General features: G+C 51.5%; 1 protein-coding gene across 1 annotated transcript; it reads left to right on the top strand.

Moving 5' to 3' along the window:
• The first annotated feature begins 2,989 nt into the window (after nt 1–2,989).
• GRM2 (glutamate metabotropic receptor 2) lies at nt 2,990–11,765 on the top strand. The gene is made up of 5 exons (XM_082638548.1): nt 2,990–3,454; nt 5,911–6,748; nt 8,262–9,337; nt 11,016–11,196; nt 11,441–11,765. Exons 1-5 carry the CDS (start codon nt 3,005–3,007, stop codon nt 11,512–11,514), a joined length of 2,619 nt encoding a protein of 872 aa, XP_082494674.1. The 5' UTR covers nt 2,990–3,004; the 3' UTR covers nt 11,515–11,765.
• Nucleotides 11,766–26,902: the final 15,137 nt, after the last annotated feature.

Genomic DNA, 26,902 nt, shown 5'->3' with positions numbered 1-26,902 from the left:
ATCTGGGTGCAGCCCCCCTCTCCAAATCCCTCAGTACAGTGTGGCGATACAGATTATCCACCACCCCTACCCAGGGGTATCCTTCCCCACTCTGCTGCAGGAGGGAAGAAGACCCAAGAACATCTTCTCAGAGCTGTCCTCCCTCTGCTCGGGCTCCAGCTCCCTCTCCCTCCTACGCAGCAGCCAGTTGCAGGAGCCTCTTCCCCAGCCCCCTCCCTCCCAGATCCCCCTGCCAGCCCCAGCCTGTCCCTCAGGGTTGACCCTGAGTCCCTGGTCCTGCAACCCCACCCCCCACCCCCCACCCCAGATTGGTATCTCTTTGCCATTAATGCCCTTTGCACATGAGAGTGGAGATTAGTGGAGGGGTGGGGGGGAGGTCAGGGCTGAATGTGTGTGGGGTGTAGTGGCCTTAAAGGTCATCTGCAGGAAGGAAGAGAATGTCCCATTCTCCTCTGATCCTCCTCCCCACCCCACCCCCACTCCATCTCTTCCTTCTAGTGACTCAGGCCCCAGCTCGCACATGGGGCTGAAGACACATTCCCCCACCCCAGGCCTGGCATGTGGTTGGAACTGCAGTTCATGGATACGGAGAATCAGTGTGAGGACAGGGACGCAGCAGGCTAAGCGCTCCACCTATCTCCTACGTGCCTCTTTACCTATCTCCCAGTGGACCCCACTACCCTAGGGCCAGCCCTCCCGCTCTCGCAGATGGGAACCCATAGCACTGTGCGCACCTCCCGGGACTCAGTGACCTTCCCAGCCCAGTGCCTTATGCCCGCTGCTCTCTGGGACGCAGTCTGACTTGGGGCGGAGGGGGCCAAGATGCAACTGCTCCAGCACAGGGCGGGAGAGCCCGAGGATTCAGCACCACGCGGCGGACAGCGCCTGGCCGGTGCGCCTGAAGAGGGGAGCGTTGGAGGAGTCTGGGGGGAGGCGGAGGCTCGGTTGGGCGCGGGAGATCGGGAATGGGGAGGAATGGAGGAGGGGCTGAGGGCGGGCCGGGGCCGGGGGCGGGGCGGGCCGCGATTGAAAGCTGCAGGTTGAGCGGGCGGGCGGAGAGCGCAGAGCTGCCGAGCCAGCCAGCGAGCGAGCGAGCGCGCTAGCGGGAGCTGGAACCCCGCGCCCCCGGCTCCTCTCCGTTTTTCTCCGCGCCAGAGCCGGGCGCGCAAGGTAGGGTAAGCCTGGTGGTGCTGCGGCCGCCACCGACCTTATCGATCTTGACCCCACGTCCTGGGGTCCCACGGGCCCTCGAGTTCTGGGGCTCCTGGGGCTGAGACTGGCCAGGGCGTCCAGACAACGCTTGCCAGGAGCTCGGGGAAGCGGGAAGACAGCCCTAGACGTCCCGCCTTTCTTCCCCAAAGAACGCACGCCCTGCATCTCGATCCCTCGTTCTTCCTGCCCCTCCGTCCTTTGGTCAGTCTTTCTGTCTGTGCCTCTGTCTTTGTCTCAGCCTCTCAGGCTCCATCGCTCCCTCCCTGAATTTTGTGGCCCAGGCCCCCAGGCTGCCCCCTTCTAGGGTTCTCTCTCCCTTCAGGGTTCTGTCCCTTGTTGGAGCTTTGGTCCCAGCCACCCCTGTGGGAGGATCATGGTCTTGACCAGTTTGGGCCTCAGCCCCCATCTGGGTCCGTGTCCCCATCTGTGTTGGTCTTCATGCTTACCTCTCTCTCCTGTTTGCCTGCTTGAGCTGCTTCTTTCTGGGTATGCACAGGATCGCAGTTCTCCTGGCCTAGCCCCAGTGGCAGATTAACCCTGGGGAGCTGAGGGGGCGAAATGAAGAGCCCCAGTCTCTGTGGCCAGGATATGGGGTCCTTCCACTAGTTCTGCCCTTCTTCAGGCTCAGTTTCCCTCTGCTAGCCTTCCCAAGCCTGTGTGATTGTGAGAGGCTGTGTGGGATGGGTGTCTGGGAGGGCAGCTGGGGCACAAATATAGGGTTCAGAGTGGAAGAGGGAGGCAGGGTCTCTGAGGGCCAGGGCCAGGATGGACAGGGCCCTGAGACCAAGGCTGGGGAGACTGGAGATGGTGACTTTCTTTGCTTCGTTCTGAGCTGAAGAGAAAACGAAAGCAAAAGGTCTCAAATGGCAGTCTACATAGTGCTAGGGTGTCCAAAATCTCACCTTGAGCCCTGTTTTGAGATTTTGACCAGATGGACTGCCCCCCACCACCCCTGACACACACATACACTCACATCTACTTTCCCTGTTGACTTTAGGACCTGTGGTCAATTCGGTGTCCCTCCCTAGGGCCAGCCTCTCTACCTTGCTATCTAACTTCCAAAGCCTAGAGTCTCTATTACTTCCCCAGTCGGGGCGTTGGGGATGGTTTTTTAAGAACGAGAGGCTGGGAACCTTGGGTGCTCACCTGGGCTTCAGTTTCCTTAGAGGTTGGAGACTAACTACCTTTTAGAGACTCTTCCTTCCCTCTTCCCTGGTGGGTTCTCAGCCAGCAATGGCTCCTCTCTGGAAATCCAAGGCTCAGGATAGGGACTGGACTCCCAAGTTTGTAACTGTGACCTTCTGCTGCAAAGCTGTTGACTTTGGGGTCCTGGGAGGTTTCTGCAGGGTGTTGGACATTCTTCTGGGTCTTCTGTTTTCTGTTTGGGCCTCTACTCTCTGTAATCCTCCATCTCTGCTAAATTTGGGATGGGCACAGAGCCCATCTCCAGCCCCAGATTTGGGCAGGGCTGAGAGACAAGCCAAAGGGGTGTCCCAGGAGTTTCTCATCCTAGTTAAGGGCACCACCTCTCCCTGGCTCCTCAGTCCCTGGGAAAGGAGTTTGGGGGAGGCAGAGTCAGAAGGGGTAGCCACTCTCAGGTTCCACTGTTCCCTACCTGTTTGTCTGTCTGTCTGTCTGTCTCTCTCTCTCTCTCTGCAGGAGCTGGGTCCCTCCTCATCCTTTTCCTGTCTGTACTTTCCTGGTCTATTTACACCTCTCTTTGCCTTTGCTGCTTCTGCCCTCACCCCCTGGAGGCCCAGGTCTGCTGGACCCATCCATTCCCTTTGGGGCCATGGGATCACTGCTTGGGTTCCTGGCTCTGCTGCTGCTGTGGGGCGCTGTGGCTGAGGGCCCAGCCAAGAAGGTGCTGACCCTGGAGGGGGACCTGATTCTGGGTGGGCTGTTTCCGGTACACCAGAAGGGCGGCCCAGCAGAGGAGTGTGGTCCTGTCAATGAACATCGCGGCATCCAGCGCCTGGAGGCCATGCTTTTTGCTCTGGATCGTATCAACCATGACCCAAGCCTGCTGCCGGGAGTGCGCCTGGGTGCGCACATACTCGACAGTTGCTCCAAGGACACACATGCCCTGGAGCAGGCACTTGACTTCGTGCGCGCATCACTCAGCCATGGTGCCGATGGCTCACGCCATGTTTGCCCCGATGGTTCTTATGCCACCCATGGTGATGCTCCCACTGCCATCACTGGTGTCATTGGCGGCTCCTACAGCGATGTCTCCATCCAGGTACATGGGGGCTGTTTAAATGGGGGCTGGGGAGGGAGGCCAGAGGTGGGGACCTGGAATTCCTGCTGAGCAGGGGCTCTGGGCTACCATGCATTAGCAGAGGGACTAGAAGCTTCCTTCGAGTAGCTTTTTACAGAAGACTTAGAAAGTGCCCCTGTGGCAAAATGGGAGTAGAATTTTAGAGACTGTGTAAGGAAAGCATCCCACTTCCAACACATACACACACGCGCACACACATCTGATGTTATACAGCCCTAAGAAACTTAATAGGCGTTTTGTGTCAGAACTCTAGTTTTGAATCCTGGCTCTCCAACTTACTGTGTGACTCTGGACATTACTTCTCTCCTCTGTGCCTCAGTTTCATCCTTATAAAATGGGACTCATAATACTTACCACTCTTAGGGGTGTGGTGGAAATTTAATGAGGTAATACATGCAAAGCATGAATCGGGGGCCTGGCAGATCATAACGGCGTAATCAACATTAGCTGCTATTGTTATTAAGCCATTTCATAGATGAGGAAACTGAGGCTTGGAGAGAGGCAAGGCACAAGTCCAGGTGCTCACAAAGTGGAGACGTGAACCTAGGGCTCTCAGCCAAGGACCTCCGGGACTGTCAGATCATCTCTCTTTGGATTGGAAAGGGGTGGAAGATAGAAGCCAAGAGCCAACCAGAGAAGAGAAACAGGGGTTGGGGGCCCAGAAGGAAGAGAAGCAAGATGTGTGTGGAGGTGAGGAGGAGGGTACCAAAGAGTCTTCAGTGGGTGTAGGATTTGAAGGGGTGGGAAGGGGAGGGAACCAGGTCCTCCCTCCTCCTGTTCTCCCACAAGGGGTCAGCAGAGGGCTCAGCTAATGTCCCTTGCCACACCTGGCTGCTTTAGCCCAGGTGGGATCCTCCCTGTCCCTGACTGGGTTCGTCCTCTTGCTTGGACCCTTACCTTCCTGGTGCCTGACATAGGCTGCTGGAAGTTGAGGCCAGAGCTGGGGTTGGGGTTGGGAGTTGCAAGGAGGGCCTTGTCTGGGGCCTCAGCTTCCTTTAGGAGGCCAGCAGAGGGCATTGCCATCAGAAGCAGGGCCAGGACCCCTGACCTGGAAGGCTTGTTTAGGAGAAAGAAAGCAGGAGTCTAAACCATGAAGGCAGCTTCTGGCCTGGGGTTGGGGAGGCCTGCTCATACCCCTATTGCAGGGAATGAATTACCGGTCCTGCTAGTCCCAGCTACTGGAAGTGTCCAGCAGTAGCTTGGACAGGTGTGGCTGTACCAGCACCTACATCTGCAGCCCTGGGGTGGGGGCAGGGATGGGTAGGTAGCCTCCCACCTGCTGATGTCTGCAGGGACCTCTGGGGTGCTTTCCCAGCCCCGGCTCTTCACAGTTCTCTTCAGGGCCCCATGTATTCATCTCCAGGAGCCCAGTTACCTCTCTCCAACCCCAAGTTGCCTGCCTCCTGCAGCAGGGCCCACACCTCAACATCAGTCTGCTTTTTCCTTGTCTGGGTCAAAGCAAAGCTCAGTCCTTTATCCATAGGCTGCACCTGCCTGTTAATGATTCCTCCATATTCTGGCCCCTTCTCTCTTGCCAAAACTCCTATCATCTTCCAGGCATTGTGGCTTCACATACATCATTTTTATCTGCTCATCAACCTTGTAAGGCAGGAATAAGAAACTGAGGCTCAGGGAGGTTTGCTAACTTGCCCAGGGGCACAGAGTTAGAAAGTACAGGGAAGGCATTGACACTGTCAGTAAAAACCTGTGTCCCAGTTGCAAATACAGGACCTAACTCCCGCTTGTGGAACCTGGGCCATGCCCTGCTCTCACCTACCCACTATCCCACCTGGTCCTTGGCTGGACCCCACTCTTAGGGGCAGGTCCCAGGAATCTGGGGGTGGGAGATCGGCTGCCAGGCAGGCAGTGGTAGGCAGGAAGCCTTGTTTATTTCAGGCTCAGGCATCCAGTGGAGACCAACTCTTGGGCTCTCAGGACTATGGAGCCCTCAAATCTGGGTCTTCCTGGGGGAGTCTTTTCCTTCTTTCTCCATCATCCCATCAGAATTGACTCCGGGGTAGAGAGCTTAACAGCCCTGAGCATTCCACTTGCCATCTAGGGCCTCCTTTTCCCTGTGCAGCCAGTGGCCAACGTCTCTCCACCCAGGACTTGGGCCTTCCCTTAGCTCTCTCTTTTTGTTACTGCCATGAGTCTGAAGGGAGACAGCAAAGGGGTTCAGGTGTGGCTCAGGACCCTGGTGCCGTGGCCCTGGGTCTTTCTCAGCCCTTGGGAAGGGATAGAAAACTCCCTGCCACCAGGGGGAAGACACATCAAGACAAATATAGGTCTTTTGGGAGAGGGAGACCTCAGGGCCAACCACACAGGCACTTGATCCCAAGGTCCGATAGCTGTGGGGGCACATCCGTCTCCAGCATTTGACTTGGTCTCTATCTTCGCCCTCTCTACCCCTCCCCCAGGTGGCCAACCTCCTGCGGCTATTTCAGATCCCTCAGATCAGCTATGCATCCACCAGTGCCAAGCTGAGTGACAAGTCCCGCTATGACTACTTTGCCCGCACGGTGCCCCCTGACTTCTTCCAAGCCAAAGCCATGGCTGAGATTCTCCGCTTCTTCAACTGGACCTACGTGTCCACTGTGGCATCCGAGGGCGACTATGGCGAGACAGGCATCGAAGCCTTTGAGCTAGAGGCCCGTGCCCGCAACATCTGTGTGGCCACCTCGGAGAAGGTGGGCCGTGCTATGAGCCGCACAGCCTTTGAGGGCGTGGTGCGAGCCCTGCTGCAGAAACCCAGTGCCCGCGTGGCTGTCCTGTTCACCCGTTCCGAGGACGCCCGCGAGCTCCTCGCTGCCACCCAACGTCTCAATGCCAGCTTCACCTGGGTGGCCAGCGATGGCTGGGGGGCCCTGGAGAGCGTGGTGGCAGGTAGCGAGGGCGCTGCTGAAGGTGCCATCACCATAGAGCTGGCTTCCTACCCCATCAGCGACTTTGCCTCCTACTTCCGGACCCTGGACCCGTGGAATAACAGCCGGAACCCCTGGTTCCGCGAGTTCTGGGAGCAGAGGTTCCGCTGCAGCTTCCGGCAGAGAGACTGTGCAGCCCACTCCCTGCAGGCTGTGCCCTTTGAGCAAGAGTCCAAGATCATGTTTGTGGTCAATGCAGTGTATGCCATGGCCCACGCGCTGCACAACATGCATCGCGCCCTCTGCCCCAACACCACCCGCCTCTGTGATGCAATGCGGCCTGTCAATGGGCGCCGCCTCTACAAAGACTTCGTGCTCAACGTCAAGTTCGATGGTAATGGTGCTGGCCAGTGTCCACCAGGCAGCTGGCCCTTGGAGAGTGAAAGGGAACAGGCCCTCAGATTCTAGTACACGGCTAAGAAAACATAGCCCATAGCAAGTAAGGGCATTACCCAAGGGGCTGGTGTCAGAGCCAGAACAAGGACAGCTAGGCAGAGAGGACTCCAACAGGAGCCAGGACTAAGGTTCCACTTTCTGAGTTCCTTCCAGAGAGTAGACGTCTGGCCTGGTCCTTCACTGTGAGGATCTCTGGTTCCTGCTTGGGCCTTGCCCTTTATCTCCTGTCTCTTTATCATGCAGGGAGTAGGGATCAGGAGACCTCAAGCCCATTGTCAGGCAGCAAAATATCAGTGAGAGTCAGAAGAAAGGTACATCAGGATGACACTATTTTCCAGAAAAATTTCTACTCCTAATCTTGGCTTGCCACTCAAGGTGGCCACAGTCTCTTCAAACCAAAAGTTATTTTAATAGAAGTTCCAGCTTCAAGAAAAATAAATGCCTCAGAATCATCGTGGTGCTTCAGGAAGAATCACTGTGGGAACAGTGAGAGAGGGTGCCAGGGCTGACAAAGCTTGGAGTACTGGACCAGGATCAAGAGGAATAGTAATTCCAATAAGACTGACATTCAGAGTTATGGGAGAATCAGAGTGGGGGTTAGTGTTGCGTTTGGGTCTGATTGGGTTGACATTAAAACAAGGCTAAATTTAGCCCGCTGGGCTAAGTGGAATTTACGGTAGGGCTCAAGTTGGATTTTGAGGACTTTTTGGGTAGAAAGAGTAGGGGCTGCGGGGGACCTGCATTCAACACCAGGCTGCACCATTCACCACGGGGCCTTAAGTATATGATCTGCTAACTTGAACACCATTTCTCACTGGGACCTGGGATGACAGGGGTACCTGCCTTCTGAGCCTGGCTGAGAGATGTGAGGTTCACAGGGGAATGGGGATGGGGAGTAGGGTGATTTGTGAGCTGCCTACCAAGCATATTCTGGTGAACATTGGTGGTTCCAGGTGACCACTGAGGTTGGGATTCAGCTTGCAGTGGGATCAGTGTTAGGATTGTCCGGGGCTGGAGCTGGGGATGTCATTGATGGGATTAAAAGTAGGACCAGGACTAGACCTAAGGTCGAGTTTAGCCTTAGGGGGTCTCCATGGTAGGTTTGGAGAAAGGGCTGTGGTGTGTGTTGGGATAAAGTTGGGGTCTGGGGTCTGGGTTGGAAGGTCTAAGGCTGGGTTTTGGGAGTCATGGTTGGGGATTGGTGTGGGCATTAGGTTTGTGGAGGTGCCTGGATTTTAAGGTTGGGGTTCTATCTGGGGCTTAGGGTTGGGGTTTGTTGTAGCCTCTCATTTAGAAAAATGGTTGGGGTTAGGTTGGCTTTAGTGCTGGGTTGAGGATCAGAAGGATGAGGGCTGACCTAAGCTTTGGGGTTTGAGTTCTATGTTAGGGTTGAGGTCACATCAGGATGACCCACCAATCCAACCCTCTCTTCCTTCCCTCCCCGACCCCAGCCCCCTTCCGCCCAGCTGACACCCACAGTGAGGTCCGCTTCGACCGCTTTGGGGACGGTATTGGTCGCTACAATATCTTCACCTATCTGCGGGCAGGCAATGGGCGCTATCGCTACCAGAAGGTGGGCTACTGGGCAGAAGGCCTGACCTTGGACACCAGCCTCATCCCATGGGCCTCCCTCTCAGCCGGGCCCCTGCCCGCCTCTCGCTGCAGTGAGCCCTGCCTCCAGAATGAGGTGAAAAGCATGCAGCCCGGGGAGGTCTGCTGCTGGCTCTGCATCCCCTGCCAGCCCTATGAGTACAGGCTGGATGAGTTCACCTGTGCTGACTGTGGCCTGGGCTACTGGCCCAATGCCAGCCTGACTGGCTGCTTTGAGCTGCCCCAGGAGTACATCCGCTGGGGCGATGCCTGGGCCGTGGGACCTGTCACCATCGCCTGCCTAGGTGCCCTGGCCACCCTCTTTGTACTGGGCGTCTTCGTGCGGCACAATGCCACCCCAGTGGTCAAGGCCTCTGGCCGGGAGCTCTGCTACATTCTGCTGGGTGGTGTCTTCCTCTGCTACTGCATGACCTTCGTCTTCATTGCCAAGCCATCCACAGTGGTGTGCACCTTACGGCGCCTCGGTTTGGGCACTGCCTTCTCTGTCTGCTACTCAGCCCTGCTCACCAAGACCAACCGCATTGCGCGCATCTTCGGTGGGGCTCGGGAGGGAGCCCAGCGGCCACGCTTCATCAGCCCTGCCTCGCAGGTGGCCATCTGTCTGGCCCTTATCTCGGGCCAGCTGCTCATCGTGGCTGCCTGGCTGGTGGTGGAGGCACCAGGCACAGGCAAGGAGACAGCCCCTGAGCGGCGGGAGGTGGTGACATTGCGCTGCAACCACCGCGATGCAAGCATGCTGGGCTCGCTGGCCTACAATGTGCTCCTCATTGCGCTCTGCACACTCTATGCCTTCAAGACCCGCAAGTGCCCTGAAAACTTCAATGAGGCCAAGTTCATCGGCTTCACCATGTACACCACCTGCATCATCTGGCTGGCCTTCCTGCCCATCTTCTATGTCACCTCCAGTGACTACCGGGTGAGCTACCTGCTCCAGGGTGGGCTGAGGCCTGGGGGTGGGTGGGGGGCAGGGTGGAGTGGGACACAGGACCTTCTATTTCCTGATATCTCACTTAATCTTCTGATAACTCTGAGGCTCCAACAGGTTAAATCCTCACCCAGGAGCACACAGCTTGTGGTGGCCCAGTTAGGAGTGGACCCCAGGGGAAGGTGGGAAGGTTGAGTGGGGCCTGGGGACATGGCCATGGAGGTGGAAGAATTAGAGCTGAGAAGAGATTTCAGGACTCAGATGTTATCTCCTAACCTGGGTGGAGGTAGAGGTGCCGAAATATGTCCAGATGAGCAGAGGCTCTACCCTGCTCCACTGAGGGGTTGGCTGCAGAAGGGGAGCCCTGGTCTCTGCTCCTGTGGAGCTCCCGGGCTAGCAGGGTGATTGACCAAAGAGCTGCTGACTGGTTTAGGCCGACAAAAGGCCCCAGTGAGAACACAGAAGAGGGAGGTGTGTATGTGGTGGTGGTGGTAGTGGTAGTGTGTGTATGAGTGTGTAGGAAGTCAGAGAGGGCTTTTTGGAAGAGGGGTCCTTGAACTAGACTCTGCAGCACAGGCAGGTGGGAATAGGTAGGTTGGAGGAGGTGGGGAGGGCAGCCAATACGGAAGCTGATTGGAGCAGAGGGTCTGCATTGCCCCTGCCCTCACCTGGAGTTGAGGTGGGGGGGGGTGTACATGGTGGAAAGTTAGGCAGAGGTGAGAGTGAAGCAGGAATGGGAATGGCAGGGCTATTAAACCAGCAGCCCCAGAGAGTACAATGCTTTGATGCCCCTTGGAGCTGTGCAGTGTGGTGTGGTGCCCCCAGAGCTGTGTGACTCTGGGGTTGAGAGATGAAACCAGGGAGGTCAGGAAGGATGAGGCAAAGAGGGGGAGGAGATCTGGGGTGTAGGGTTCAGGAAGGTCAAAGCCACCAGTTGGTGGCTTCCTAGCAAAATTCCAACTGGCACTGAGTGCTCAGTGGGTCTCCTCAGCTTCAAGGGGCAATGGCTGCTTCAGATGGAGTGGTCAGGGCAGGCCTCCCCAAGGAGGTGACAGGTGAGCTGAGCTCTGAACAATAAGAGGATAATCTTGGGGTAATCCTCACAACTCTGGCGTAAATTCTGTGGCTCTCCCCATTTTACAGATGAAGAAATGGAAACTCAGGGAGGTTCAATTCCTTGCCGAAGGTCACTCAGCTTGGGAGTATAGAGCAGGGTCTGAGCTGAGCTGACAATTTTAACAATTAAAGGAGCAGGAAAATCGAGGCAAGAGCCCCTGCAAAAGCCCTTTCCCTCAGGACAGAGGTATGGTGGGCAGTGCCGGTGGCCAGGGACGCACAGATATTCATGCCTTTACATGCATGCACTCCATACCTGCACCGCTACACACACCCGCACACACACACATGCCTGCACATGCACTCCCACATGCACCCTGCATGTTCACCCCCACAGCTAGGACTCTGGTCGTCCTGGAAGACGGTGCACTGGGGCTGATGCTGGGACTGTGCCCAACCTTCTTAAAAATTCTTTGGAGCTTGGCAGACGGAACAAGGTCCAGTGTTGGATGCTTACGGTTTCCCCTGCTCCTTACCCCACCTCCTGGGCAGGGTTCCTGGGGCCAGGCCCAGGCCTGTGGGACAGACTCATCCTTGACCTCTCCCATCACAGGTGCAGACCACCACCATGTGCGTGTCGGTAAGCCTCAGTGGCTCTGTGGTGCTCGGCTGTCTCTTCGCACCCAAGCTGCACATCATCCTGTTCCAGCCACAGAAGAACGTGGTTAGCCACCGCGCACCCACCAGCCGCTTCAGCAGTGCAGCTGCCAGAGCCAGCTCCAGCCTCGGCCAAGGTCAGCGTCCATCTATTTCTAAGACCCCTCTCCACCTGTGCCCCCTCTCCCCACCTTAGTTCCTCATCATGGCGGCAACTCCCTGGGTTGCTGAGATTCCCTGGCTGGGGGTGAAGTGCCCCCTAGATGAGGCTGGACAGGAGAGGGTGGGGGGGGGTGATGGTGAGCTGCTCTCCGCAGCCCTGCTTCCCTACTGTATAAGGGACCCTGGGACTGGCCCCAACCTCCAGCTTCCTTTCCCTAGGGTCTGGCTCCCAGTTTGTCCCCACTGTTTGCAACGGCCGCGAGGTGGTGGACTCAACAACATCATCGCTTTGAGGATCCCCACACTCCTGCCCCGACACGGCTGCTCCCCAGAAGCTGGTGCAGACCCGTGTCCAGGGCCAGGAGGAAGATGGCTGGAGCACTGCAATAATGCCAACCCCATGCCCGCCCCCAGCGCCACTTACCAACCTATTCACTCCAACCCTTCAGAGTCAGAAGTCAGGGTCCTTGGTCTGGGAGCCTCTATAACGACCACCAGCTGCCCTTGCAGCTGTGTCCCCTCCTTGCCAGGCCCAGGACTTGGAAGGGAGCAAGCCAGGGTCCACTCTGCACTGGAACCGGATGGCTGAGGACTGAAGGCCCCAATCCCCAATCAGCAAAGGTGCTTCCAGCCCTGCCCCTCCCTCCTTCTAGGGCCTTTAAAATTTTTTATATAAGTTATTCTGGGATGGGGAGGGGGGTCAAAATGGGGGCTGTCGCTCCCCCTGCACAGTAGTTTGTCCTGTGGTTTATTTTGTATTATCTGTAAATAAAGTGTCTTTATTAAAAAAAAAAAATCACTCTTTGCCTCTGATCCAGGGAGGCCCCTCACCCCCACCACAGCCTCTCAACCTTCATTTTGCCAGTATTTGTTCACTCTGCTCTGTGCCTATGCTAGGAGGATCTGGTGGCCACAAGACAGACCCAGTCCCGCCTGGTGGAGACACAGAAAATGAATAAGCCATCCTTCCTTGAAAGGAGCTGCTACAGACAGGCCAAGGCACTACTGGGGTGAGGACGGGAGATTTAAATGGACACAAGCTCACCTGGCAGTCTGAGGGAGGACGTGGACGATGTGGGTGATGGAGCAGGCGGGGCAGCTGACTGTGACCCTTGGGAACTGTGGACTTTTCCATTGTCTGGCCTGCCTGGCACTTGGAGGAGCCTTTGGTCAGCTCAGAGCCAGGCTGAGCGTTTGGGGTGGAGGGAGCCAAGAGGGGGCACAGGCTGGAGCATCGCCTGTTCACGTGGTGCGAACAAAGCCAGGAAGAGGGCGTGAGGAGGGAGGAGGTGAGGTAGGGAGGGCAGTTGGAGAGACCATCTGCTGTCGGACCCGGTGAGAGGTGGGAGAAGGGGGCCTGTTGCCTTTTTCCCATCCCTGAAGGCGCTCGCCCCGCGGTGGGATTGTGGAGCCCAGCGCCCTCGAGCAGCCCCCGCGTTTGCAGTCTGGGACTCACCAGCAGAGGGCGCCGAGGCACAGGCTCGGACACGACTCAGCCAAGCAACCGCTGCCCTCCTGTGGCCTAGGGGGCAGTGGGCACCCAGCTACCACAGGAGCAGAGGAACCTGACTTTTGGGGGGAGGCCCCAGTCTGCGGTATCTTAGAGGGACGAGGTCCTGCACTGGGAGATGGGCAGACCAGGGACATTTGTTTTTTGTTTTTTAAATTTATTTTTACTTTGGCAGCGCCGGGTCTTAGTTACGGCACACGGGCTCTTCCTTGTGGCATGTGGGATCTTTTAGTTGCGGCATGCACGTGGGATCTAGTCCCCACCGGGCCCCCTGCATTGGAAGCACCGACTCTTACCCACTGGACCACCAGGGAAGTCTCGACATTTGTTATTTTTAAGTGAATTCATTTGCATCTATAGGCTGGTAAGGCTGTGGACATTTGGGTTAACAATTTAAGAAATGAAAACAGAAAACTGAAAAAAGAAAATTGCAAGAGAGGCTTTTCCTCTCCAGCCAATATTTGGGGTGTAGGGATGCCAAATAAAATACAGAATGCCCAGTCAAGTTTGAATGTCATATGAACAATAGAAACCTTTTTGGTATAAGTATATCTCATGTGATATTTGGAACATACTTACACTAAACATTTTTATTGTTTATCTGACATTCCAATTTAACTGGGCATCCTGTATTGTCACTTGCTCATTTTGGCAACTCTACTGGGGTGTCTCTGCCCCAGATCCCTGCCCTGAATGACCCAGGCCTGCGTGCAGCCCCTAGTGACCAGGCATCAGGGTGCTGCGCCCCATGGGAACTGTGGTGCTGTTCCCTGCTTCTAGTGTGGCCTTTTCTGGGTCTTCATGCTAAACTGGATCCAAGGAACATTTGCCCACCCTCCCAGGCCCTGGGCAGGCCAAGACAGGGCTCTGCAACTGAGCAACTCTGCAACTCCTCTTGCAACTGAAAAGCAACCCTCCTTCGCATGGCTCAAGTATATTTTCCTTAAAATGTAATAATAAGTTTTAAAAGGTAGTAATTAACATGGTTCACAGCTAAAAAGGTACAAAGTGTACTCAGTGAAGACTCTCCTTCTATCCCTGCCACCCATCCAAGGATAGGGCCCAGAGGCCTGGGAGCTGGAGGTGGGTGAAGACTTCCTGAAGGTCAGTCCTCAAGTCTGTGGACCACATCCCTTTCCTCCCTCCCTTGCCATCCCCACTCCCCAACAGTGTTGAAGGTGGAGAATCTCTTGTCCTTCACTCCTTAGCTCTCAGTCCTTATCACACATTACTAAGACCAAGCGCCCAGCTCTCATCCCAATCCTGAGTGTTCTGGGTTTATGTCCCTGCTCTCTTCTCCAATGCCACATTCATGTCCACAAAGCCCTGAAAGGGATGGGGGCTCAGAAGTCCCTGCCCTTTCCGGATGTTACTGGAGAGTAGGTTCTTGTCTCGTGGCAGAAAGAATTCGGAGACGAGACAGGGAGGTCAAGAAAGCAAAGCCAGGATTTACTTAAGCAACAGAACGCTCTGAGAGCGGGCAGGCTCAAGTGAGTAGCTGGGCTGAGCTTCTTTGGCAAGCCAGTTATGTGGGGTATAGGAATGAAGGAATGGAATATTCATTGGGGAGGATTCCCTGATTTTCATCCCAGCTCCACGTTCCCGAGGGGAGGAGGGATTTTTGTCCTTTAGTCTTGATCAGAAGTGTCATGGTGTCGGTGCATGATGGGAACTTCTTATCTGCAAGGCTAATTTTATTGTAATGAGAGCATAATGAGCAAAATGTTACCTTCAGACTCCAGAGAGTCACACCTTTTCCCACCTTTCTTTGTCTGGCTCCAGGACACTTATCACCCCAAATGTGTGGTTTCCTGTCAGTCCAGAAGTTCCTGCTTTTCTTTGTCTGCCCAAGGACCCCCATTGTTTACAAGATGTATGGTTTCCTGTCATTTGGCCTGTGTCCACCTTTCTCTGTTCATATCTAGCTATCCATCTGCTCTAACATTCCCCCTTCAAGGAATTTGGACCCTTAAAGTCTTTCAAGGGGCAAAGGGTCGATGGTCCATCTTCTGTAACTGCTTCAAGCTGAGCATGGGTGTTGTCCCTACCTATGGGTCCAGGTCTCCTTGCTATCTGTCAGAGATAGGGGTTTGGGGGTTGTTTACAGTGGCGGACATGAAGAGTGGGGAGTAGAAGGAGGCAGCATGCTTATCCAGTGGATGTTGATAGTCCTCATCTTCAAGTGGGATGGTTTGAAATCCCTGACATATCATCATTGGAAGCTGGAGTTTTCTGAAGCTGTGGGATTTTTTCCCTTGGCACCTCAGGTTTCGCTATAGCAGCTAACAGGGAGAAACTGGAGTATATCTGAGTGTATTCATTATATTAAACATTAGTCCGGAATATTGTCCAATCCCTCTGCTGGCCTTCTCTTGTGTATTGTTAACTATTATTATGCTTTTATTGTGAGCTTTAGTTTTATTTATTCCAGTCACTAGGTTCTTCCACCAGATAGTGATGCTCCCCACATATTAGATATTGGCAGTCTGGTTGGTGTCTGTCACCTAACTGTGATTACTAAAAATTACAGTGTGATTGTAGTATGTTTCATTAAGCCATCGTAATTCTTGTCTCCAGATGCTAATACCAGTAAAACAGAGGCTAACTTTGTCTAAAAGCTGAAATACCCTTCCCTCTGATTTGGAGGAGGGTGTCTGTTCCAGAGAGTTTGGCCTCCAGTTGGTTTCTGCCCCAGTCCTTCCTTCCTTACTGCACTGGGGTGGTAAATGAGAACCCAAAATATTTTGCTGTTTGCCCCATCAAGTCCCTCAAGGAGGTAGGGAGTCCTAAAAGATGTAGGTCCTCTGGGGAGGTACAGCTGTGGGGGCAGATCCAACAGTCAGAAGAGTTAGTAACTTTAGCAATGGCATTCATGGTGTCAGATAGTGGATGTTTGTAAGCTGGAGCTGTGACTATGTGAATAACAAGGGACTTCACTGGTGGCGCAGTGGATAAGACTCTGCGCTCCCAATGCAGGGGGCCTGGGTTTGATTCCGATCAGGGAACTAGATCCCACACGCATGCCGCAACTAAGAGTTTGCATGCCGCAACTAAGAGTTCACATGCCACAACTAAGGAGCCCACCTGCCACAACTAAGACCCGGTGCAACCAAAAAAAAAAAAAAGTGATGCTGGGTCTGTCAGACCTCACGGTTGGAAGTTGCTAGAAAGATGTGAGGGGATGTTTCAAAGAAAAAAAAAAAAAAGGAGGTTGGGTGTAGTTAAAGGAGCCATGACTTCATGAGAAGCAAAAGAGCAGAGATACAGGGAGTTTACTGGAAAGGGAGGGTATTGACACCTGGAAGGGAAGCCATTAGCCTCCTTTAAGGTGATTTTTAAAGGAGTGACAAACTTTGTTTTCCCTGGGATTCCCTGATCCGAGACCTGTGGATTTATACGTTTTTTTGTTTGTTTTTAATTTGGGGGGAATATTTGGGGCTGGACTGTCCATAATGCACAATCCAGCCAAAAGTAGGCCTTGCTTTTGGTTTTCAGGGAGAGTAAGAGTTGCCCCCAAGGCTGAGAGAAAACCCCTTCCCAGTAAATGGGCTGGAGCATTTAGGCATGAAAAGAAACTTGTGAGTTATAAGGGTCTTTCCCTGGGTGCAAGTGAGAGGGGTGGTGAAATGTGTTAGCTTAGGCCTTCCTTCTACCCCAACAATAGAGCAGGTTTCAAGGGCAAGGGGCCCAGTGTGAGAAGTCAGGACAGAGTACGCGGCTCCCGTGTTCACTAGAAACTGGACAAGCTTACCTGCCACACCTGCGGTCACCGCGGTTCCTCCCATGTGATGACTGTCTTCTAGGAAGCCTTGGGAGGTCCCAGGTCCCGTCAATCAACCACTGCCATGACTGGCATGGGGGAATTTGCTCACTCCCTTCAGAGCTGGGGGCATTCCCTCCTCCAGTGGCCCATCTTCTTACAGATTGGGCACGGTGTCTTGGGTAGAGGTTGGGACCTGTTTCCTGGACATCCCTTGCTCCAGTGTTTGGAGCTCCCACAGGTAAAACAGGGTCCCTTTCCTGGCAGAGGTCTTCTGAGAGTACTTTTGGGGTGACCAGGAGGTGGATTAGATCTTGTCATGACAACTGCCAAAAGCCTGGCTTGCCATTTCTTTTTTTTTATAAAGATGGATTTTTTTAAATTGTTCCTTTTATTTATTTATGGCTGTGTTGGGTCTTTGTTGCTGCATGTGGACTTTCTCTAGTTGCAGAGAGTGGGGGCTACTCTTCGTTGTGGTGTGCAGGCTTCTCATTGCAATGGCTTCCTTTGTTGCGGAGCATGGACTCTAGGCGTGCAGGTTTCAGTAGTTGCGGCACACGGGCTCAGTAGTTGTGGCTCACGGGCTCTAGAGCGCAGGCTCAGTAGTTGTGGCACACGGGCTTAGTTGCTCTGCGGCATGTGGGATCTTCCCGGACCAGGACTCGAACCCACATCCCCTGCATTGGCAGGTGGATTCTTAACCACTGCGCCACCAGGGAATTCCCTGGCTTGCCATTTCTTAAGTCATGCTGTTCCTTCCTTTCTTCCTCTATTAAAGACACTGAAAGCCCTGTATCAACAAGAAGGTTGAGAGGGGTTTGGGGCCCCATGGCAAGCTTTGAAGCTTCCGACGGATGTCAGGGGCGGATTGCCTAGTGAAGTGGGTTGCAAATACAGTGTGTCCCTCAAAAGTGTTTGGGTCTACATTCATATACGTTCTGAGGGCAATTGCGAGTTGGGCCCGAAATAGGGCTGGATTTCCATCTTGACCTTGGGTGATCTCTTTAACCTTATAGTTAACAGGTTTAATTATGCATCCCTTCAATGAGGCAAAGGCTCATGTGGCCCCCTCTAGTGATACCAAGCTGGCCTGGCTGATAGTCCCAATTGGGATCCATTAGAGGCACTGCTGTCATGCCCACAGGGTATTGATGAGGTTGGGCAACGTGTAATCCATCAGCGTATGTTTGATGCTGTGCCCAAATACAGGTCTTTTCCTCAGTGGTGCAGCAGTGGGAAAGAACAGTATTTAGGTCCTTCCAGGTAAAGTCAGAGGAGGGAGTCAGTCCCTGGAATTCTTGGGTGAACCGGCTAGAGTCCTCCCAGAATCCACCCAAGGGTGCTGGTTGAGGTCAGACAAAGAAAAAGGTGGGTGGACTCTGGTAATTCCCTGAGGCCCACCTACTACTTCCTGAAGGGGGCAAAGAAGCTCTGGCTGTGCTTTTGGTACAGAAGGGTAAAGGGGCTTTTAGGGCGGGGGAGGGGCTGACGATGGTGAGTGTTGGGGCTAGGGTCTTCAGCCTGGGGGCTTGGGTTCCTCCAGGAATGCCAATAGAGTGGGCTTTTGTGTAGCCTGAAGGGGTCCCAGCCAGCAAGTTTCCCTAACATAGGACTTGCATAGCTCCGGGTTTTCTCTTAGGGTCATAAAAGCCTGAACATAAGGAACTTCTGTCCATCTTCCCTGCCTTCTGCAAAAGTGTCTAACTGTAGGACGGTATTAGTTGAGGATTCCATTCCCTGACCAGGCCTGATGGTCCTCAAGTTTATATTGGTGTCAGGCTGTTTTACAAAAGAAAATGAGATTTCTTCGTTTTAAAGAATATAGAGGGACTTCCCTGGTGGTCCAGCGGTTGAGAGTCTGCCCTCCAATGTGGGGGATGTGGGTTTGATCCCTGGTTGGGGAACTGGGATCCTGCGTGTGGCAGGGCAACTAGGCCCAAGTGCCGCAACTACTGAGCCCGTGTGCTCCAACTAGAGAGCCCATGAGCTCTGGAGCCAGAGCGCTGCAGCTGGAGAGAAGCCCACGCGCTGGGAGAGATTATGCATGCTGCAGCAAGGATTCCGCCTGCTGCAACTAAGACCGGAGGCAGCCTAATTAATTAATTAAAAAAAGAAAGTAATGTTAATTAAAAAATAACGTTTGCATTTAAGCAACTGATGTTGTCTGATACCGATATCATCTTCAATATTTGTAATAATAATAAAAAAAAATCTAGGGCTTCCCTGGTGGTGCAGTGGTTGAGAGTCCGCCTGCCGATGCAGGGGATGCGGGTTCGTGCCCCGTCCCGGGAAGATCCCACATGCCGTGGAGCGGCTGGGCCAATGAGCCATGGCCGCTGGGCCTGTGCGTCCGGGGCCTGTGCTCCGCAATGGGAGAGGCCACAACAGTGAGAGGCCCACGTACCGCAAAAAAAAAAAAAAAAAAAAAAAAATCTAGAGAAAACTTGTTCCAGTGACTCAGAATGATCCCAAGGGTTGAGGCCTTGGGGATGGAGGAGACGTTTCCCATTGTTCCTTCAGGGAGACAGTACTCCTGTAACAGAGAGGAGCACTAGCGTTAGGAGCTCCTGTGGGGGTTCCCTAAGACAGGATTGGTTCCAGAGGTCCCCGTTCACCTAGTCCCCTCGACCCTAGCCAAAATAGGGGTTATCTCCTCCCCCATATGGCGGTCCTGCTGGCCCCAGCGTCCTGGGGCCGTGTCCTAACCTGGCGTCCATGGTACCCCGGATGAGCAACCTTCCTGAAGGCTTCTCTATAGCTTCTATGGCCAATAATTAATTCCTGTGTTCCAGGGTTTGCTCCCCTGGAACGGACATCCTCTTAGTTCTAGGACGTATTTGGTCAGGGAACCATCCTTTCTCGAAAAGCGTGATAAGTTTCTGAAAACAGGCATTGGCTATTAAGGGAGGTGGTTTGTGAAAAAGCTTCTCTTTTCCCTTCCTTATTGTGGGCGGCGCCCCGATCGCCAGGCTGCCCTCCCCTCCCCGCCATGGGCTCGCACCAGGGGGCGGCGGGCGGGGAAGGGATGGGATATGGTGGCACCAGGCCGTTGCACCCCGTCTGCACTTAAGCAGCCGGAGAGTCCCGGAGCCTCCCAATCCCGCAACCCTGGTGAGTCAAGAGTACCAGCAGACGCGGGTTACCTCTGGGGCACGTACGCCGGGGGCGTGGCCCCAAGGGCAACGCAGCCCCGCCCGAGCTCCCTTGCTTTTAGGGCGAGGCGGGGGTGGGGGCGGGGCCGTACCCCCGCCAAGAGGCAGCCCACTGAGGCGGTGCGCAGCTAATGATGGCGGCCTGGGCGCGGTCCCACCACCGTGGGCCCTGACCGAGGGGCGCGGGACGGCCCCTCTCACAACACGCAGACCGTTTGTGGCACGAGGGAACTCGCGAAGGGACCGCGGCAAGACCACAGCACGAAGTCTCTTACAATCTATTTAAGTAAGGCTACGTTTTATATTTCCACACGGTTGTAGCTGATGACTGTTAATTAAGTGGTGGATAAGGCAAACCCCTGAGGGCAAAGCTCCTGTAGTTGCGGTCTGTAGCTGCCTCTGAGAAGGGCTGGAAACTTCCTGACGTGCCCTGCGCAATGAGAAGTTCTAAGCGGGAGCGGCGAGGTTGGAAAATGTCTGGCAGAGTTTTTTTCCCCCATTTCCAGCGCAGTAAGGGGCGAAAGTAAGAGTGAGGTAGGGACGAAGAGAGGAGGATAGTGAGGCATAGATGCACCAGTAAATCTGTAAGGGAAGCCGGGGGTGGAGGTGGGGGCCGTGTTATGCTTTTAACTGTGCGCCTAAAACGTTGCGTGCAAGTTACCTTGAGGTGGGTGGGCAGACCTATCGTCTCTCTAGTCCGGTCCACGACCCAGTCGTCCTCTGGAGGGAGATTTCTTGTGGTAAACTGCAGGTAGCCCTCAGCCTGTCTGGGTGGTCCTGTAGCTCCCTCTCAACAGGGCGTTCCTCGGCTTTGACGAAGGTGGTTCCGGCCACTCTGCTCACTGATCCTTCTGGCGTGTCGTCGGGGATAGCGAGCCCTCTACAGAGGCAGACCCTTGAGAGAATATCGCAACCGAAGAAGTTGGGATGTATTAAGCAAAGGTATTGGGGGCAAAAAATGGAGCTGAGGGGATGACACTGAGACGGGAAGAAGATTCAAGCTCGTACACAGGGCGGAATCGTGTGGAGAGCCTTGCCCCAGAGCTCTGTTCAGCCAGAGCGTTCTCTCTCCGCTCCTCCCGCCCCACTGTGGCTGCTCTTACCTCCTCTCCTGGTGTGGGGGGTCCTGAGAGGTTGAGGGGTCACTGAGGGTCTGAAAAAATGTGCCCACCGCAGCCTCCTGCAGAAAAAGGGAAGGAGCCTACCATTGCCACCCCTGTGGGCCCGCGGGGCATCAGCACGAAAGATGCAGTTTTCGCAGTCTGGGGAAGAGGGGCTAGAACTGGGGAAAGCAAGGGAAGGAGAGAGGTGGGGGGTTAAAGGGAAGTGAACAGGGAGGGAGGAGGGAAATGGAGGAGACTTGGGGTGGGGGAGGGGGGAAGAGCAAGAGGAAGAGAGTAAAACAGGGAAGTTTTATACCTGAGGACTCTTGCCAAGATATCAGGGTTTGTTTGTTTTTAAGAAAAATCGCTTTATTCTTTCTGTGAAAACGGTACATGCTCCCCATGAACAGTTTAAGCAGAAAAGTACAAAAAGAAAATAAATTACCTCTTGGACTTCCCTGGTGGCGCAGTGGTTAAGAATCTGCCTGCCAATGCAGGGGACACTGATTCTATCCCTGGTCCTGGAAGATCCCACATGCCCCGGAGCAACTAAGCCCATGCCATGCGCCACAACTACTGAGCCCGCGTGCCACAACTACTGAAGCCCCCATGCCAAGAGCCTGTGCTCTGCAACAAGAGAAGCCACCGCAGTGAGAAGCCTGTGCACCACAATGAGAGTAGGCCTCGCTCACCACAACTAGAGAAAGCCTGTGCGCAGCAACGAAGAGACAATGCAGCCAAAAATAAGTAAATAAATTACCTCAAGTTTTATCATTCAAATATAACCATCATTGACATTTCTGGTATAGCATCCTAGACATATTTCTATGCGTTTTTACAGAAAGAATGGGAGATAGAAATACTTTCATAAAAATGGGATCATGCCATATGTTTTTTTTAGTGGAGATTTAATTTTACTTGATTCTAATTGAAGAAAATGAATATGAAGGGAAACTGAAGAAACTTAGAACTTCACATACATTTTTTCACCACTAAGATATTTTTTCCCCCTGAAAGATCCCTGTACGTTTAAGAAAAGAGACAGTGACATTTAGAGGTAAACATTCCTTTAGTCTCAGGGAACGGGAGGAGAGAGTTTGACCTGTGGTCAACCTTCTTACAACATGAACAGGAGGAGGGTGAGCTGATGCTAGCTCTTCCTGAAGCACACTGCACCTGGTCTGGGGGTTGCTGACTAACCCCTCATTAATGCACTGCTAACTCACGGATGGGTGCGAGGCAGACACCCACAGGTGCTAGGGGGCTAGCAAGGTATTTCAGGGGAGGGAGCCCAGTCGCTGCAGCTTCTCTGTGGTGATGTGGTCTGCACTCATGTTGGTTCCCATTCCTCAGGGATGGTGGCTTGACAGACTGTGTCTGGGTCTCACAGGCCCTGGGACACTGCGCTCCCTGTTCTGGATCCTTTCTCCAAGCGAAATAACTTTGGTGCTGGGACAGCCTCTGTGTCTCGTAAGTTTGATTCACAAAATGTGAAACTCACCCTAGTGGTCTTGCAGCATTATGCTTTTTTTTATTAACCATATTTTCATTGTAGACCATATTGATTGATTAATTCCTTGTTGAGAAATTGAGAACGTTTCTCATTAGTTAGTATTTTTACACTGCATTAAAATGGTAATTAGAGGGCTTCTCTGGTGGCGCAGTGGTTAAGAGTCCACCTGCCGATGCAGGGGACACAGGTTTGTGCTCTGGTCCGGGAAGATCCCACATTCCGCGGAGCAGCTGGTCCCGTGAGCCGTGGCCACTGAGCCTGCACATCCGGAGCCTGTGCTGCGCAATGGGAGAGGCCACAACAGTGAGAGGCCCGCGTACCGCAAAAAAAAAAGGTAATTAGAGCATTGATTAATAGTTTTACACTGTCCAATTTCATCAATTTAATCATGTTTAAATTCTGTTCTGTAACATTAATTTACTTAGTTATTTAATATTCATTCTATATCTAATGCATGCGCAAGACACCACCAGTCCTTTTATGTCAGCTTTTTCATTCCTGAGTTTAAAGTTTTGATTTACTTTTTTTTTTTTAAATGAAAGTGTTTTTTTTTTTTTACATTTATTTTATTATTTATTTATTTATTTTGGCTGCACCGGGTCTTAGTTGCAGCATGCAGGATCTTTATTTATTTATTTTTGGCTGCGTTGGGTCTTTGTTGCTGCATGCGGGCTTTCTCTAGTTGTGGCGAGCGGGAGTTACTCTTTGTTGCGGTGCGTGGGCTTCTCATTGCGGTGGCTTCTCTTGTTGCGGAACACGGACGCTAGGAGCGCAGGCTTCAGTAGTTGTGGCACGTGGGCTCAGTAGCTGTGGCTCGCAGGCTCAGTAGTTGTGGCGCATGGGCTTCGTTGCTCTGTGGCATGTGGGATCTTCCCAGACCAGGGCTGGAATCTGTGTCCCCTGCATTGGCAGGCAGATTCTTAACCACTGTGCCACCATGCAAGTCCCTTGATTTACTTGTTAATTGTTGGAATTTTATTAACTAGTTTTTATTTTCCATGAAAGGCTCATGGTTCCCATATTCTGAGTTCTTTTCTATATTTGACAATGCCGTTTCCCTCTCTTTCCATGTTTGTTATTACAAAGATTAAGTTTTTTTCTTCCAGTTTTATTGAGATATAATTGATATACAGCCCTGTGTAAGTTTAAGATGTACAACATAATGATTTGACTTACCTGCATCATGAAATGGTTATCACAATAAGTTTAGTGAACATGCATAATCTCATATAGATACAAAATTAAAGAAATAGAAAAAAATTTTTTCTTGTGATGGAAACTCTTAGGATTTACTCTTTTAACAACTTTCATATATAACATACAGCAGTATTAATTGTATTTATCATGCTGAACCTTACATCCCTAGTACTTATTTACCTTATAACTGGAAGTTTGTACCTTTTGACTTACTTCATCCAGTTTCCTCTCCCCGTTACTTCCCACCTCTGGTTACCACAAATCTGATCTCTTTTCTCTGAATTTGTTTGTTTTTGAAGTATAATTGACCTACAATGCTATGTTAGTTCCTGGTATACAACATAGTGATTTGGTGTTTCTATACATCTCAAAATGATCATCATGAGAAGTCTAGTTAGTCACCATACAAAGATATTACATAGTTATTGACCATATTCCCCACACTGTACATTTCATACAGGTGACTTATTTGCAACTGGAAGTTTGTAGCTTTTAATCTCCCTCACCTATTTCCTTCCTTTCCCAGCCCCTTCCCTCTGGCAACTACCTGTTTGTTCTCTGTATCTATAACTCTGTTTCTGTTTTGTTATGTTTGTTCATTTGTTTTTTAGATTTCACATATAAGTGAAATCATACAGCATTTGTCTTTTTCTGTCTAACTTATTTCGCTTAGCATAACACCTGCTAGGTCTGTCTGTGTTGTTGCAAATGGCAAGATTTCATTCTTTTTTATGGCTAAGTAATATTTATATATATATGTGCATATATATATAGATGGTGTTGAGCATTTTCAAGTGCCTGTTGGCCATCTGTATGTCTTTTTTGAAAAAATGTTTATTCAAATCCTCTGCCCATTTTTTAATTGGGTTTGGATTTTTTTGTTGTTGAATTATATGAGTTCTTTGTATATTTTGGATATTAACCCCTTATCAGATATATCATTTGCAGTTATTTTCTGCCATTCAGTAAGTGGCCTTTTCGTTTTGTTAATAGTTTCCTTTGCTGTGCAAAATCTTTTTAGTTTGATGAATCCCATTTTGTTTATTTTTGCTTTTGTTTCCCTTGCCTGAGGGGACACATCCAAAAAAATTATTATTAAGACCAATGTCAAAGAGCTTACAACCTGTGTTTTCTTCTAGAAGTTTTATGGTTTCAGGTCTTAATTTAAGTTTTTAATCCATTTATATTTATTTTTATTTTTTATTGAAGTATAGTTGACATACCGTACTATATTGGGTCTTTAATCCATTTTTCAAAAGATTTATTTATTTATTTTTATTATTTTTTTGGCTGCATTGGGTCTTAGTTGCGGCATGTGGGATCTTTGTTGAGGTATGTTGGTATCTTCATTTGGTGCACGGGCTTCTCTCTAATTGTGGCATGCAGGTTTTCTCTTCTCTAGTTGTGGCATGCAGGCCAGAGTGCATGGGCTCTGTAGTTTGTGGCATGCAGGTTCCAGAGCACATGGGCTCTGTAGTTTGTGGCATGCAGGTTCCAGAGCACATGGGCTCTGTAGTTTGCAGCACATGGGCTCTAGTTGAGGCATGCAAGTTCAGTAGTTGTGGCATGCAGGCTTACTTGCCCCCTGGCATATGGGATCTTAGTTCCCTTACCAGGGATCAAACCCAAGTCCCCTGCATTGTAAGGCGGGTTCTTTACCACTGGACCACCAGGGAAGACCCTTTCCCATTGTATATTCTTGTCTCCCTTGTCATAGATTAATTGTCCATATAATCGTTCATATAATTAACCCATATACATGTGGGTTCATTTCTGGGCTTTCTATTCTGTTCCATTGGTCTGTGTGTCTGTTTTTGCACCAGTACCATATTGTTTTGATAACCATAGCTTTGAAATCAGGGAGTGTGATACCTCCAGCTTTGTTCTTCATTCTCAAAATTTTTTTGGCTATTTGGGGACTTTCATGTTTCCATACAAATTTTAGAATTATTTGTTCTCATTCTGTGAAGAATGCCATTGGTGTATTGATAGAGATTGCATTGAATCTGTAGATTGCTTTGTATAGTATGGTCATTTTATCAGTGTTAATTCTTCCAATCCATGAACATAATATATCTTTCCTTATGTTTGTGTTGTCTTCATTTTCTTTCATCAGCCTCTTATAGTTTTCTGAGTACAGATCTTTCATCTCCTTAGTTAGATTTATTCCTAGGTATTTTATTCTTTTTGATTCGATTGTAAATGGGATTGTTTTCTTAATTTCTTTTTTGGATAATTTGTTCTAGGTGTATAGAAATATAATAGACTCCTGGGCTGGGGAGCCCAAAGAGGGGTTCAGATCACTCGTTCCTTGGGCAGAACCTCTGCGATTATAATTGTCCTTCCATTTGTGGCTCTCCCATCTGGGGGTATGGGTCTTGACTATACCACATCTTTGTCCCTCCTATCCATCTCCTTGTGGTTCCTTCTTTATATCCTTAGTTGTAGGTCTTTTCTGCTAGTCTTCTGGTTTTCCTCATCAACAGTTGCTCTGCAGAGTTGTAATTTTCGTATGCCCATGAGCTCAGGGTCTTCTTACTCCACCGTCCACTGGCTACTCCCCCCATGAAAGATTTCAAAGATTAGGTTTTATTAGTTTATTTTGCTCAATTTTAATATAATTTCTTCTTAATAAAAAGATCCCCTTCTTCCAGTGATATTTCTCCCTTTTTATTATTTTTTTTTTTTTTTTTTTTTTTTTTTTTTTTTTTTGCGGTACGCGGGCCTCTCACTGCTGTGGCCTCTCCGGCTGTGGAGCACAGGCTCCGGACGCGCAGGCTCAGCAGCCATGGCTCACGGGCCCAGCCGCTCCGCGGCATATGGGATCCTCCCGGACCGGGGCACGAACCCGCATCCCCTGCATCGGCAGGCGGACTCTCAACCGCTGCGCCACCAGGGAGGCCCCTCCCTTTTTATTATTAAAAAATGTGTATATAAAAAAGTAGAATACCTCTATGAACCCATCCTTTTATAATTACCAACTTCTGCCTAGTATTTTTTCATATATACCCCCATTCTTTTCCTCCCTCCCCTTCCAGAATTTTTTAAAATAAATTTATTTATTTAATTTTGGCTGCGCAGGCTTTCTCTAGTAGCAGCGAGTGGGGGCTACTCTTCGTTGCGGAGCATAGGCTCTAGGTGCACGGGCTTCTGTAGTTGTGGCATGTGGGCTCAGCAGTTGTGGCTCATGGGCTGTAGAGCACAGGCTCCGTAGCTGTGGCACATGGGCTTAATTGCTCTGCAGCATGTGGGATCTTCCCGGGCCAGGGCTCAAACCCGTGTCCCCTGCATTGGCAGGCAGATTCTTAACCACTGCGCCACCAGGGAAGTTCCCAGAATTTTTAAAATGTAAATCAGGTATATTCTTATCCTTTAATTAAAACAATATACAACATTCACTTCTTTTTTTTTTTTTTTTTTTTTGCGGTACGTGGGCCTCTCACTGC

Source organism: Mesoplodon mirus, assembly GCF_964341445.2.
Source record: "Mesoplodon mirus genome assembly, chromosome: 12".
Taxonomy (NCBI): Eukaryota; Metazoa; Chordata; class Mammalia; order Artiodactyla; family Ziphiidae; genus Mesoplodon; species Mesoplodon mirus.
Note: the sequence above shows the minus strand (reverse complement) of the source record. Positions and strands in the feature narration are given on the sequence as shown.